Source organism: Dreissena polymorpha, chromosome 2 (assembly GCF_020536995.1).
Source record: "Dreissena polymorpha isolate Duluth1 chromosome 2, UMN_Dpol_1.0, whole genome shotgun sequence".
Lineage (NCBI taxonomy): Eukaryota > Metazoa > Mollusca > Bivalvia > Myida > Dreissenidae > Dreissena > Dreissena polymorpha.
Genome location: NC_068356.1, coordinates 108,742,322 through 108,757,617, shown reverse-complemented (window position 1 = coordinate 108,757,617; position 15,296 = coordinate 108,742,322). Strand labels below are relative to the sequence as shown.

Here is a 15,296-nt window from a genome sequence, read left to right as displayed (position 1 = left end):
TTAAACGCAAGTTTCATTTAGATCAAGTCAAGTGGCACTCTGCAGGACATAGGGTGATCACAATAGCTCACCATACACTTTGTGCTCAAGTGAACTAAAAACAATTGATTAATAACTTAGTCTGTTTTTTCAAATGTTTTCCACAAAAAATTGAAGAAAGGCATTCACTGCTGAGCACGAAATAAGCATGAAATAAGAACTGGAACAGTATGCTTCATAAAATTTATTTGATTGATAACATGCATATAATCTATTTTATCATATTCATCACATTAACTTAAACAAGTGAACACAATTTCTATGTGCAACAGCTAGATATTGTTTAGAACTTGAAAGACACGAGACTGTGACATCATCCATGGTTGCTATGCAGGAACCATTGTGGAGGTCCCAAAATCCCAGTATTCCATTGGTTTCCTTGATGATGAGTAGATCCTCTGCTAGTATTCCAGCAGAAATTTGGCACCTGAATAAATAACAAGGGCTGTTTGTAAACACGCATGCCCCCCAAATGGGCTATCCGTTGTAGTGTCAGCCATTGTGTGAATACGTAAGAAACCATTTTACTGCTTGACATTTGACCTAGTGACCTGAAAATCAACAGGGGTCATCTGCCAGTCATTATTAATGTACCTATGAAGTTTCATGATCCTAGGCCTAAGCATTCTTGAGTTATCATCCGGAAACCATTTTACTGTTTCGAGTCACTGTGACCTTGACCTTTAACCTAGTGACCTGAAAATTGATAGTGGTCATCTGCCAGTCATGATCAATGTACCTATGAAGTTTCATGATCCTAGGCCTAAGCGTTCTTGAGTTATCATCGGGAAACCATTTGGTGGACGGACAGATGGACAGACGGACGGACCGACATGTGCAAAACAATATACCCCCTCTTCTTCGCAGGGGGGCATAATAAATATGTGTAACATCTACTACTGCAACTGGCCTGTTGTTTATCTGTCTGTCCGTCAATCCATCCTTCCAAGATGAACTAACATGACATTTTTCGTATAACCCAAATAATGCACCCTGCAAAGCTTTGATCCAGTCTCTGATGTCTTCAAACAATATCAACTCATCATTCTTGCCTCATTCTGATAATAAGATTCTTTTGGACTCAAAAGGTCAATATTCTTGGTTACCATCCTTATCCTTATAAATGCATCATGCAAATCACATCCGGGCGCGTGTACTTCACATCTCTGTTAAACAGTAAAATTTATTCCAAAAAATAGAGATTTGATAATTTGAAAAAATTTCATTGTTCATTTATAAATACTCATGGCCAATACTCATGAGTAGATAATCTTCTCAGCACAATTTGTATGTACTCACCCGGTCCAGGTCTTCTCCTGAGCTTGAATAGCAAACAGCATTTCTGAGGTGCCCAGCTGTGGGTTAATCACCACCACAGACCCAGCCTGACGGCCCCGTCGACCAGACAGCATCGGCAACATGATGAAGCCCTGAAAATGGAGGATATGTTAACATGGTAATCAATGCAGTCTCAGCCAAATATAGCCGGACCTATGGACATGGCATGTAAAATATTTTAAGGTGCAGCCTGTCTAAATTGATTTGTCTAGGTTTGTTTACGCTTCTCTATTTTTGTTTTAGTTTAAAAAAGTGATTAAGTTTTTATACGCATGCTTTTCCCTACCCACACAAACTTGTTGCTCACAGAATTTTCCAAGGGCACCTAATTGGTCCATTTTTGTGTACTATTATTTTCTGACAAATAAGGTTCAGGGCAATCCAAAAAACCATGAAGCCCAAATGGGGAACAATTCTGCTAAATTGCACATCAAAATAATGCAATTTGGTAATAAATCTCACACAATTCTCCAAACACAACTTTAAGCTTAAATTGAATACCTGTAGAATAAACAGTGAAATAGAGATGTTGCACATTTACTTTAACAAGAACATTACACAGGTGCCGACATTTAGGTGAGTAGTATAGCTTGGACTATTTGTATAAAATTGGGCTTATGAGGCAATTAAGTAGTTAAGGTGGGGGCCTTTACTAGGGATGATACAGAATATCACATGAGCCTGTGGAAATTGTCACCTGTTCATAGAAAGCCGCTGGCACAAGTGAGTCAGACGGACACACATCCGAAATGTCCACCGTTGAAATGATCAGACCGCGACGTACATTCCTGCAAAAGAAGCTATAATCTGTTCATTACCGTTCAGAATACAGTTTAATGCATCTTATATTGAAAAGTAAATCACAATCAATAGTAACATGCTGAACCATTGTCAACACTTCAAGCATGAAAGTTGAAAACTTCTTGTTGTCACAAATTTCCAAAAATAAATGTGAATTTAATGCGGATTTGGTTCTTATCTTTTAGTGTATCACAGCCTTACGCTGGCACTGGCATTCAAGAAATAAACAAAGATGAAATAAATTCAGCTCTGTATTTAAGACCAATACAAAACTTTAAGTATAATTTAACAACACCGAAAATCTTTACTAACAGTTTTATTCAGTGTTCACATTACGTTTTTGGAAAAATCTTGTACACAATTTTACTAGTTTTAGAATTTTTATGCTTTATGGGCTGCTAAGTGGTCTGTTAATTTTTCAGTAACAATTTAACTAATGTTGATAGTTCTACATTTTGATTACATACCAAATCACAACCAATGCATCACTTGTAATCCCAAGGACAGCATCAGGAAGATCTCGCACACAAACAAGGGCTGCTACTCTGTGATGTACAGACTCCAGGGGAGTTGTCTCCCATGTTAATGCAGAATCTTGCCTATCCAGTCGCGATAATCTGGTTCCCATGCTGCTATTGCTACCCACAACCATCTGGTGCTCCGTGATGGGGCAAACCAAACAACTGAACAAAAAATGTATATTTTAATGAATCTTCGTTTATAACAAGAAGAGGGAAAGATGACTACAGAATATAAACACGTTTATGTGGTACATTTTTTCATTGATAAAATCTTTTTTAAATTAAAGTATCTAAATATGTAATTGTAAAATTTGCAAAATATAATAATAATTAAAAGGAAGGGGGTAACAGTGCAGCTGATTTGTTTGTTTGTTTGTTGTTGTGGTTTTTTAATTACATTTTTAATTATGACAACTTAAAAAAAAGTTTTTGGCTAAACTAGCCAGATATATTGACCCTGGAGAATACAACCACGGCATACCATATGTGAGATCTTGAGTGAGCTTTTCTTAAATTCAACATTAAACAGTGCAGGAATACCCTGTAGGTGCCCATGCTGACCACTGATTATGTTTGCCTATTTTACTATTTATCCTGATTGTATTAAAACCCTTAAGCTTATAGACCCAAAGACAAAGCAAGCAAAAATTGAGTTTTGTAGTTTAAAACTATTCATCTTAGCCGAATTGTATTTAAAGTCATTGGCTTTAAGAGACATGTCAGTTTGCTAGGAAGAACATTGAAGGATCAGAAAAACATTACCCATCTAAGGATCTAAACTGTGACCTCTTGGTCGCAACACAGACCCTTACATCTATGCGACTGTTAAAACAAGAAACTGTCGGAGATAGGTGCTGCTCCCCAAAGTTTTTTTTTGTTTTTTGTCACAATATTGCACTATATATTCAGATAAAAGGAAACGTCTTGAGGGCACAGTATTTGGGGGGACAATAATTTGTTTAAATAAAATTTCAAAGGGTCATAACTCTGTGAAAATCATCGGACCAGAACCCGTTGATAATATGCACATCTCCTCTTGGTAGTGAAGCTTCCTATAAAGTTTCATTGAATTCCAGTCATTAGTTGCTGAGAAATAGCCCGGACAAGAATTGCACTATATGTACAGTTAATGGAAAATTTTAAAGGGCCATAACTCTGTGAAAAATCATCTGACCAGAACCCACAGGTAATATGCACATCTCCTCTTGGTAGTGAAGCTTCCCATAAACTTTCATTGAATTCCGGTCATTAGTTGCTGAGAAATAGCCCGGACTAGAATTTCACTATATGTACAGTTAATGGAAAATTTCAAAGAACCATAACTCTGTGAAAAATCATCTGACCAGGACCCTTTGGTAATATGCAAATCTCCTCTTGGTAGTGAAGCTTCCCATAGTTTCATTGAATTCCGGTCATTAGTTGCTGAGAAATAGCCCAATAAGAATTGAACTATATGTACAGTTAATGGAAAATTTCAAAGGGCCATAACTCTGTGAAAAATCATCTGACCAGAACCCGCTGGTGATATGCACAGCTCCTCTTGAAAGTGAAGCTTCCCATAAAGATTTATTGAATTCCGGTCATTAGTTGCTGAGAAATAGCCTGGACAATAATTGCACTATATGTACAGTTAATGGAAAATTTCAGAGGGCAATAACTATGTGAAAAATCATCCGACCAGAACCCGCTGATAATATGCACATCTCCTCTTAGTAATTAAGCTTCCCATAAAGTTTCATTGAATTCCGGTCATTAGTTGCTGAAAAATAGCCCGGACAAAAATTGTGCACGGACGGACATACGGACAGACACACGGACAGACAGACAGATGAAGCGGCGACTATATGCTCCCCCCAAATTTTTTTGGGGAAGCATAAAAACAACTGACACATCAACACATTAACCATGTTAACAAACCTGGTTCCCTCCAGTGATGTGAGAACTTGTTTATGGAGACTTGCTGCCTTCAAAGTAAAGAGGGAAACAGTCAGCCAGCTAGACTGGTTCTCCATAACAATAAACTGCAACTTATCGCTCCTTGGCAAACTGTACAAAACTTGGGCACTCTTTCTTTTCAACTGAAAGTTAAAGATGTATCATAGTATTAACAGAAATCCATTAGACAAGAATTTCACACCACAACAGGTTGAAATTTGCTGCAACCTTTCAATAAACAAGAGGGCCAAGATGGCCCTAGTTCGCTCACCTGAGAGAAGTCGGTTTATTCAATCTTTACCAAATGTCAAACTTTACCTTGATATTGTCCAGACAAACATCCTGGTCAAGTTTCATCATGATTGAACCAAAACACTGGCCTATGGAGTGTTTTTTTGTGTGTAAGATTTGACCTGGTTACCTATATTTTGAGTTGACCCCCCTTACCAAACATCAAAATTTGCTTACAAAAATAAATATTATGACCAAGATACATAAAATCTGAAACAACATCTCTACAGTGTTTACAAGGATTTTGTATAATATAATGAAAATTTGAACAATCTAAGGGCAATAATTATGGCATTAATTAATTAATTTTGCTCATTATCAAACTTGACGGAGATCTTTCAGCAACTTTGATAAAGAATGCTTGAGAAATGTGAATGCTAGAGTGTTTACGGACGGCAGACAAAGACCAATCCTAAAACCTCACCTGAGCAATCAGGTGAGCCAAAAACTGAAAAAGTGTGTGTCACCGATCTGAGCCATTTTCAAACATGTTCGAGAAATCAATAAAACCAATGTATTGACTAAGTTTCACGATGATTAGGCAAAAAATGTGACTTCTAAAGTGTTCGATCACAAGGTTTCTCTCTAGTCACATAAGGAAAACTGCCCCACCCCCCTGGCGGCCATGTTTTTTTACCGATCGGGACCATTTGGGAACTCATCTGAGATATATATAAAACCAATCTTTTCACCAAGTTTCATGATGATTGGGCAAATAATGTGAGTTCTAGAGTGTTCACAAGCTTTTTTTACTATATAAATATAAGAAAACTGCCCCCCCCCCCTGGCAGCCATGTTATTCAACTGACAGGAACCATTTTTAAACTCAACTCTTGTATCAACTAAACAAATGTTCTGACCAAATTTCATGAAAATTGGGCCAAAAATGTGACTTCTATGGTTTTCACATGTTTTCACTATATACATATAGAGAAAAATGCCCCGCCCACTGGCGGCCATGTTTTTTCACTGATCTGGACCATTTTCAAACTCGTCCGAGATATCAATAAAACCAATGTTTTGACCAACTTTCATGATGATTGGGCAAAAATTGTGACTTCGAGAGTGTTTACAAGGCTTCTCTATGGCCAAATAAGGAAAACTGCCCCGCCCACTGGCGGCCATGTTTTTCATCGGACCGAAACCACTTTTGAACTCAACCAACATATCATTTAGGTCAACATTTTGACACAGTTACATGAAAATTGGACATGAAATGTGACTTCTACAGTGTTTACAAAGTTTTTCTTTTTTTGACCTAGTTTTTGACCCAGCATGACCCAGTTTCGAACTCGATCGAGATATCATTGGGACAAATCTTCTGACCAAGTTTCATGAAGATTGGACAATAAATGTGGCCTCTAGAGTGTTTACGAACAAACGTGGACGGACGGACGGACAGATGACGGACAAAGACCGGTAACAAAAGCTCACCTGAGCAATCAGGTGAGCTAAAAATGTAAGCTGTTCAGTTGTTTGAGCTGGTCAATACATTGTTTTCTTCACCCCACCCCCTTAATATTTTACCATGGACACAGGAATGTGTATCTTAATAATCAAAGCTTACATTTCACAATTACATTTTTATAAATATACAATATAAAATATACATGTAGAGCAATTTTGATTTGGTTCGTAACAAAACAAGAGAATGGGCCTGAAGCACTCACCTGTATATAAGACTTGATCTATGTTTTAACCACACTTGACAAATCATTAAAAAATTTGCAAATAGTGGAGCTCAAAATAATTCCAATCATCTAGCTACAAGAGACAGTCAGTTTTTATGCCTTTCCATACTCACAACAAATAAGCCCAGCGGTTTGCAAGCTAATTGAATCGTCGAAGGTACTTACATATACTTTGCAATGATGAGTGGCCATCAAATTCCATAAGTTGTCAAGTTGCCCATACACTTTTAGACTTGACTGGGTGAGACAAACTACCAGCATGCTAGGTTGTGTGGTCACCTCTACACATAGAACACTCCTAACAACATTGGTGGAGGGAAGCTGAAACAGACATAAAAGCTAGAAATGATTTGAAAAGAGCAGTAGTTCAACACAAGTGTGTGTGTTTTTCAATAATTACATACACAAAGCTGCTGCAATCAAGAATTGTGTGTTTTTCAATAATTACATACACTAAGCTGCTGCAATCAAGAATTGTGTGTTTTTCAATAATTACATACACAAAGCTGCTGCAATCAAGAATTGTGTGTTTTTCAATAATTACATACACAAAGCTGCTGCAATCAAGAATTGTGTGTTTTTCAATAATTACATACACAAAGCTGCTGCAATCAAGAATTGTGTGTTTTTCAATAATTACATACACAAAGCTGCTGCAATCAAGAATTGTGTGTTTTTCAATAATTACATACACTAAGCTGCTGCAATCAAGAATTGTGTGTTTTTCAATAATTACATACACAAAGCTGCTGCAATCAAGAATTGTGTGTTTTTCAATAATTACATAAACAAAGCTGCTGCAATCAAGAATTGTGTGTTTTTCAATAATTACATACACAAAGCTGCTGCAATCAAGAATTGTGTGTTTTTCAATAATAACATACACAAAGCTGCTGCAATCAAGAATTGTGTGTTTTTCAATAATTACATACACAAAGCTGCTGCAATCAAGAATTGTGTGTTTTTCAATAATTACATACACAAAGCTGCTGCAATCAAGAATTGTGTGTTTTTCAATAATTACATACACAAAGCTGCTGCAATCAAGAATTGTGTGTTTTTCAATAATTACATACACAAAGCTGCTGCAATCAAGAATTGTGTGTTTTTCAATAATTACATACACAAAGCTGCTGCAATCAAGAATTGTGTGTTTTTTAATAATTACATACACAAAGCTGCTGCAATCAAGAATTTGGTAGGGTAAAATGGGTTGACTTGCATAAATAAAATAATAAAAAAAATAAGGGCCAACTATTGGCCCAATTTTTAATCTAAACAATAAGAATTTTACCGAAATAACTACCTATAATTCCCAATGAAAGGTTAGCAGCCCTCCCTACCCATTTTTTATAAATCACAACATTCAGTTGATTTACCTATCCAGCTCTAGGTAATAAACCTACCCGGAATTCATATATATTGTTGAATATGCTTGTTCTCCATTTAATTGTATTGTTAAGCAAAGATAAACACAACTTCATTCTCAAATTTTAGTAAAAAATAACGTAATTCATCCCAATCCAACGGGCCCCAAAATGGTGAAAAAGCTCAAGTTTTCAGGCAATCTAAATTTATGGACACCCTTAAGAGAAGCCAAAATGATTATTTTGAGTGGCTCCATTATCCAGACATCCAGATTTTCACCCACAATTTATCATTCAATCTTTTCATATATTTTTAATGACTCATATTTTATCATAAATCAAACCTGATCGCTAAATGCAGTGACGGATTGAGAATGTCTTTTTACAGCAGGATGATGGTCATCAAACCAATATATCGTTACATAAGCCTTATTGGGCAAATAGCCAGTTTAGCAGTTGATTGCCATTGTTGCCATTTGCTACAAATCTGCAAAAGTGGCAACAGAAAATCAAAAGTACTTGTCTCCAAATTCCTATATCAAAATATACAGCAAATCAAATGCTAAATTCTTAAGGCAAGCGGCCAAACACAAGCGACCAGGGCCTCTCAGTTATAAATATATATTGTATGTTTTCTGCCTCAAACGTTTCAAAAGTTCATAAAAATTATCTTTCACCACTTTCTTTGCATCATCGGAATCTTTAATAACAAAACTTCATTTAAAGTCTATTTAAGCTTTCACTCAGAAAAAGTAAGATATTTTTGTAATTACACATTTTTTAAATCCTATACAATAGAAAGCCTCTTCCCAATGAAATATTTCTTTAAAATCATGCTTTTCATTTCCCAAATCAGCTATTTAAGCAATATTTTCCCCCAAAATAAACAGACTAGCCTCCTCCCAATAAAACAAGAAAAATCTCTAATAATTAAAAATTAAGAGCAAATATCTAAAAAATTAAAAGAGCGTCCGAACCAACTTACAAGAATATTCTCAAAGTTAACAAGCCTCTGACCCTTCTTGTTATCTATTTCAAGCACAGAGTTGCTTAGCAGGTCACTTGATAATTGGTTGCTTTTTTTCAAAGCACTGCTTCCAGTTTCATTAGTATCTTCAAAGGTTGTTTCTAGTTCTCTTTCCAGTTCTCTATCAATTATGTCTTTGTAGTCGCATTCTTTGTCCTTAAATGGAAAACTGAAATCTGTCTCATGATCTGACTGTGATTCGAACAAAGTCGGTGATTCAATGTTTTCTGACTTTGAATGATTCATACTTGCACAGTTGTCACCAGCACGAATCTCTGCCAGGTCTGAGACATCCAAGTCCTCATTAAGACTTTCAGTGCTTTGATAGCCACCTTTTTCTATTTCCAGGGATGCACTATACTCATTTGATAATTCAGCAGAATTTTCTTTCATCACATTCTTTTTATCGTTCAGAGTTGCTATTTCTGTCTCACATGTTTCACCAAGATCATGAACATTATCAATCACCACTTTCTTTGCATCATTAGAATCATCACTCATGAAATCTACTCCATTACAAAGGGCATTCATTTTAAAGCAGCTATCAATATATTCATCAGGTATGCTAAAGTCTTCAATTTCACCATTCTTTCTGGCTGCCTCATCAACAAGATATTGGAATAAGGAAGACAAGATCACCTGCTTTTTGCTCTTCATCTTAGGAACTTTTGTTCCCTGCCTTTGTGCATAACTTTCTTGTGAAGGCTGCCCAGAGATTCTTCTTGATCTCCTCTGAGTCTCTAACCCAGAGAAACGTCTTTTTCGACCTTGAGATTGTGGTTCTTGAGTGTGTGTATCATCACACTTTTTGTTGTTTGTACTTTTATTTTCTATGCCAATATCAGCAGATACACATGCACTTGAAACAATACATTCTGTTGAGAAATCCTTAGGATTAGTGCTATTTTCCTCCATTTTGTTGCTGCCATTTATAGGAGTGCTTCTTTTGGAATGATTCTTCATAATTGATCTTACTGTTTGTTGCCTAGCGTCACCAGTTTCAGATCTTACTGTTTTTTGCCTAGCGTCACGAGTTTCAGATCTTACTGTTTGTTGCCTAGCGTCACCAGTTTCAGATCTTACTGTTTGTTGCCTAGCGTCACGAGTTTCAGATCTTACTGTTTGTTGCCTAGCATCACCAGTTTCAGATCTTACTGTTTGTTGCCTAGCGTCACCAGTTTCAGATCTTACTGTTTGTTGCCTAGCGTCACCAGTTTCAGATCTTACTGTTTGTTGCCTAGCATCACCAGTTTCAGATCTTACTGTTTGTTGCCTAGCGTCACCAGTTTCAGATCTTACTGTTTGTTGCCTAGCGTCACCAGTTTCAGACAGTAAAATACCTGTTCTCGGCACTGTAGAACACTGTTCTCCTATTGGCATTTTCTCCGTAACATCTTTTGATGAGCAAGGTTTTTGTTTTGATTTAATTTGCCTTTCAAAGACTATAACTTGTGCCTCCTGAAATTTGGAAATCAAGTTTGACCTGTCAATACAAGGAGCAAGTTTTTGTATATTTGTATTGAATGTTTTACTCCTAGCCAATATTGGTGGCGTGCTAGTTACAAAGTGCTTCCTTCTGTATTTCGTTAAACTTAGTCTTGAGGGGGAACTCTTATCTGTTGCTTTCAAGGAATTGTCATTTATTTTGAGTACATCTGTCTGATTGTGATTGTTGCCTTTCATACATACTGCTTGTGCTTTTTCCTTCAATTTGTTGACATTCACAATACTTGAACAAGATCTTTTCATAAGTGAATCTAAATTATCCTTGTGCTCTATGTTTTCCTTTATATTCTCATGCTCTATGTTTTCCTTTATATCATTACTAACTTTGTTTTCTGCAGTGTCTTGAACTGTTGAGAAGACATTGTTCACACTGAAAACCAGCTCGGAGTCAAAGAATGAACTGGAAGACAATTTGTCTCTGTTTGGTTTTGATATTGGATTAATATTTGACTTCCTATGCATTTCATCACAAGTAATTTCAGATAAAGCAATCTCAGATCCAGTAGGTATGGACAAGACTTTTGAATGTTCGTGCTTAGATCCGCAAACACTTTCTTCCTGAGCCTCTTCAATCAATCTCTGTCTCACATAGGCCTTCGCTTCAGAGGCCCTGTGAGCTTTCTGAAAAATAAACATGATTGAATATTACAGACCATTTAAAACAAGATACTGTAAAAGTATAGAAATTCGTTGGTATGAAATTTCGTGGTTTAATAAAAAAAACACTAATTTGTTGACACGTAATTTCATGGATTTCAAATAAAAAACAACTAATTCGTGGATACGTAATTTCGTGGATTTCAAATTTTCAAGGAAGACTGACCGTCAAAATAATTAAACTTTTATTCAAACAAACAGAGTAACAACAAAGCATAATTTGTGTTGACAGCAAGACTGGAGGTTAATGTGCACTGAAGCATGAAAAGGTCGATAAAAGCAATAAAACGGCGCACTTGTGGGTCCCCGCTCACTAATTGCAATCAATGTTGTTTTGACAATATTTTCAATTCTCAGCGCAATCGGTCCCCTAGTTAGTAGTAATGATTGAGTAATAAGGTCCTCAAAATAAACGTGTGAAAACCGTTATGTCTCTTTGATATTTAATATTTTATATAACACACTACTTGATATTCATACTAAGTATTCATTAACATCGTAGTTCTTATCATACAAAGTAATCATAAACATCTTAGTTCAAACATATATAATTTACGTCAAATGGGTGGAAAATAACAACAACATTTTCAATTCGAAGATATTTTAATTAGTCAAGATATATTTTACTTGACCTATTGAAGTGAAGTAACTATGACAAAAAAACAATATCTCAGATAACTGACAACAACAACAAAAATCCGAAATGACATTCAGAAATGACCGATTTCGGATTTAAAATGTATAAATAATCATTGGTACTTGAATTCGTGGTTCACCGGACCAACAAAATCCACGAAAATTCGTACCACACGAAATTTAATGGTTTTACAGTATGGCAGTGTTCTCGGCGATGCAGGTATACTAACAATTTTGGCGCCGGCTACTTTTCCCTAAAATATAACTTAAATTAAGGCGTAAAAAAGCCTGTTATAGTTCTGAGTCACTGGCTACATTGACAAGGGCTTTTTGTAAAACATGCATGCCCCCATAAGGGCTGTCAGTTGTAGTGGCAGCCATTGTGTGAATACGTTTTTTGTCACTGTGACCTTGACCTTTGACCTAGTGACCTGAAAAAAAGAGGGGTCATCTGCCAGTCATGATCAATGTACCTATGAAGTTTCATGATTCTAGGTGTAAGTGTTCTTGAGTTATCATCTGGAAACCATCTGGTGGACGGACGAAGACCCCACCACAAAGTACATAATATAATCTGCAAATGTGGTCCTAAACTGCACCCAAGAACGAGTCACTGTGACCTTGACCTTTGACCTAGTGACCTCAAAATTAATAGGGGTCATCTGCCAGTCATGATCAATGTACCTACCTATGAAGTTTCATGATCCTAGGCATAAGCGTTCTTGAGTTATCATCCGGAAACCATCTGGTGGATGGACGGACCGACTGACCTACCGACATGTGCAAAACAATATACCAACCTTGACCTTTGACCTAGTGACTTCAAAATCAATAGGAGTCATCTGCCAGTCATGATCAATGTACCTATGAAGTTTCATGATCCTAGGCGTAAGGGTTCTTGAGTTATCATCCGGAAACCATCTGGTGGACGGACGGAGACCCCACTACAACAGTACATAATATAATCTGCAAATGTGGTCCTTAACTGCACCCAAGAACGAGTCACTGTGACCTTGACCTTTGACCTAGTGACCTCAAAATCAATAGGGGTCATCTGCCAGTCATGATCAATGTACCTATGAAGTTTAATGATCCTTGGCGTAAGCGTTCTTGAGTTATCATCCGGAAACCATCTGGTGGACAGAAGGACAGACCGGCATGTGCAAAACAATATACCCCCTCTTCTTCGAAGGGGGGCATAAAAATATAACTGGCTTCTCAAATATTGTAGGAAGAACACTGATATGGTAAAGAAAGTTTGTGTCACTGAGATCGCTTACGCAATTTCTATCATTATCATTCTTACAATCATCAACATCCATCATAATAATTATCATCATCATTATAAATGACAAAACACTGTACCTTTAACTTCCGTTTTTTCTTATTGTATTCTTTTCTTATCTGTCTAAGGCGTTGCATCATCTGAAAAAATAAATATTTTATTTAAATCATTTTGTCAAAATAACAGAAACCGTTTTCAATTCTGTTCAAATAAAACAAAGTCAGCACCCTGTACAAGATGTCAAAATAATATAAAAATTGATTGTTTTACTGTCAAGGCGAATAATGAATACATAAAAGATAAAATTCAATTAATGAACAGTTCCAGTGATTTTTTGCCCAAAATAACAGTCTTTTACAGGCTGTTTCCTTCTCCGATAAATATGAGGTCGATTTACATCGGTAGATTACGTCTAATTATTTGGACTAGCTGTTTCCAAATTGCAAAAAGTGAAAAAAGGCTGTTTCCCAATGGAAAAAAGAAACTTTTTCTCCTAAAAATCTGACCAAAATTTATTGAGTTTATTATACAGCAATTTAATTCCATAACACTTTATAATATACATTTAAAAAAGCAGTTAAATGTGCACTTATATACAATTGGTACACTGTTATTTATAGTCATATTAATAATGTTTCATTTTTTCCAATTTCATGGTTTAACACACTTTCTTTCCCAATCTTAAAAGCACAGGCTGTAAAATATAAAGCGAAAAAAAAGACTGAGATCATTGAATTTACATGAACATTGTCTTTACTTTACATCCCTTTAACGTGGTACAAAATGGTAATACCACTGGCGCCAAGGTTGTTAAGGGCGTTTTATTTGCAAAAGACACTTGGTACAATGAAAACAAGTCAATACAACATTTACACGCATACAAAATACAAGAAATAAAGAACAAAATAACATATTTATTACATGTACATGTGTCATAACATATATATTTGTTTTACTACTATGCATTTTAATATTCTATTTTGTTCTCCATTTAGTACTTTTTGTGGTTCGTGATATTGATTGGTCTTTAGTGTACAAACTGTGTTTTAGTAATAAAACGCATAGCGCTAGATGATGGCAAAAGCACAGGCAGCAGTATCAAAAAGTTGCCCCCCCCCCACCCGCCAGAGTTTACATCAGGGGTTCCAGATTGTTAAATGTACACCTATTGTGTATGGTTTGACTCTCCTACACCGAATATTGCCAAAAATACATAGTTTGGGGGGGGGGGGGAGGGGGAGGGGGGGGGGGCTAGGGTCTGGGGGGGGGGGGGGGGGGCAAATTTATGATACTGCTGCCTGTGGGCAAAAGTCAAAAACTTTAAAGGGAAGGGATCTTTTCACGTTTCGGTAAATTAACAAAATTGAAAAGTTGTTTCAGATTCGCAAATTTTTGTTTTAGTTATGATTTTTGTAAGGAAACAGTAATACTGAACATTTACCATGGTCTAATATAGCATTAATGTTTACATTTATCAATATAAAGGGGTCGAATATAAAGCATTTAATGACAAACTTCAAAATTCATTTAGTGTATGTTGTTGATGAAAACCTCTTGATCTGGTGACGAAGCCATCGCATTGAAAGTTTGGTTGCTGTTGTGTATTTTCGAAAAAATATCAAGCAGATTAGAAGATCAAAGCCTTCATGGGAAAACACTGCAAAGTAAATGCTGCCAAAATAAACAGTGTCTGCATGTACTACTTTTAGGAAAAGTAATAGATGCAGATAAATATATTAACCAAATGTGTACTACGTCATCAGAAATTAAGTACTTTGAGATTGTTGGCAGGTGTATTCTCCGGAAACTTTTGAAATTCATTTCACGAATCTCTGTATTTTTGTGCGATAATGTTTATTAAAAGAAGAACAATTTATCTGTATCTTTACAGGTTCTAATATGTTTTAGAATTGAGATTTATAACTAAGGAAGCCCTATAGATCTGAACCCAGATGGCAGTCACATATGCATAAAAGGCCTTTATGCATTACAGAAATGCATTATAGAATTAACGAAACCCTCAATCTAAAGCACATAGGAGGTGCTTATACGATCCTTATTGCATTAAAAACGTTATCATTCCATAATTATTTGCATCAAAACAATATTATCAGTTTTAAATATGGGTTTAATTTCGATGGGAAACTAATGCAGCCTCAACAATCTTCATGCGTTCCAACAACCTTCACAAAGTGCTTTTGT

The 15,296-nt window shown here is 36.1% G+C and overlaps 1 protein-coding gene across 3 annotated transcripts; it reads right to left on the bottom strand.

Annotated features, from left to right (window-relative positions):
• Positions 1-208: 208 nt before the first annotated feature.
• Positions 209-14,828, bottom strand: LOC127868445 (uncharacterized). Of its 3 annotated transcripts, none has more exons than XM_052410229.1 (10): positions 14,646-14,828; positions 13,175-13,234; positions 10,176-11,137; positions 8,969-9,995; positions 6,782-6,937; positions 4,617-4,777; positions 2,646-2,861; positions 2,075-2,165; positions 1,339-1,469; positions 209-466 (listed from the first exon to the last, which is right to left on the bottom strand). In XM_052410229.1, the coding sequence occupies exons 1-10, from the start codon at positions 14,667-14,669 to the stop codon at positions 268-270; spliced, it is 3,027 nt and encodes a 1,008-aa protein (XP_052266189.1). In that variant the 5' UTR covers positions 14,670-14,828; the 3' UTR covers positions 209-267. The 3 variants fall into 3 exon arrangements, with proteins under 3 accessions (XP_052266189.1, XP_052266190.1, XP_052266188.1); XM_052410230.1 differs by having other exon boundaries at positions 8,969-10,016; positions 10,341-11,137; positions 14,646-14,827; XM_052410228.1 differs by having other exon boundaries at positions 8,969-11,137.
• Between the last annotated feature and the right edge of the window lie 468 nt (positions 14,829-15,296).

Bases quoted from the DNA above. Each gene is read 5' to 3' on its own strand.
- LOC127868445 (XM_052410228.1), bottom strand. From the start codon at position 14,669: ATGGCTTCGTCACCAGATCAAGAG. The intron at 13,235-14,645 runs GTTTTCATCAAC...TTATTTTTTCAG, and splicing joins CTTCGTCACCAGATCAAGAG to ATGATGCAACGCCTTAGACA. The intron at 6,938-8,968 runs GTAAGTTGGTTC...TGTCTGTTTCAG, and splicing joins TTAACTTTGAGAATATTCTT to CTTCCCTCCACCAATGTTGT.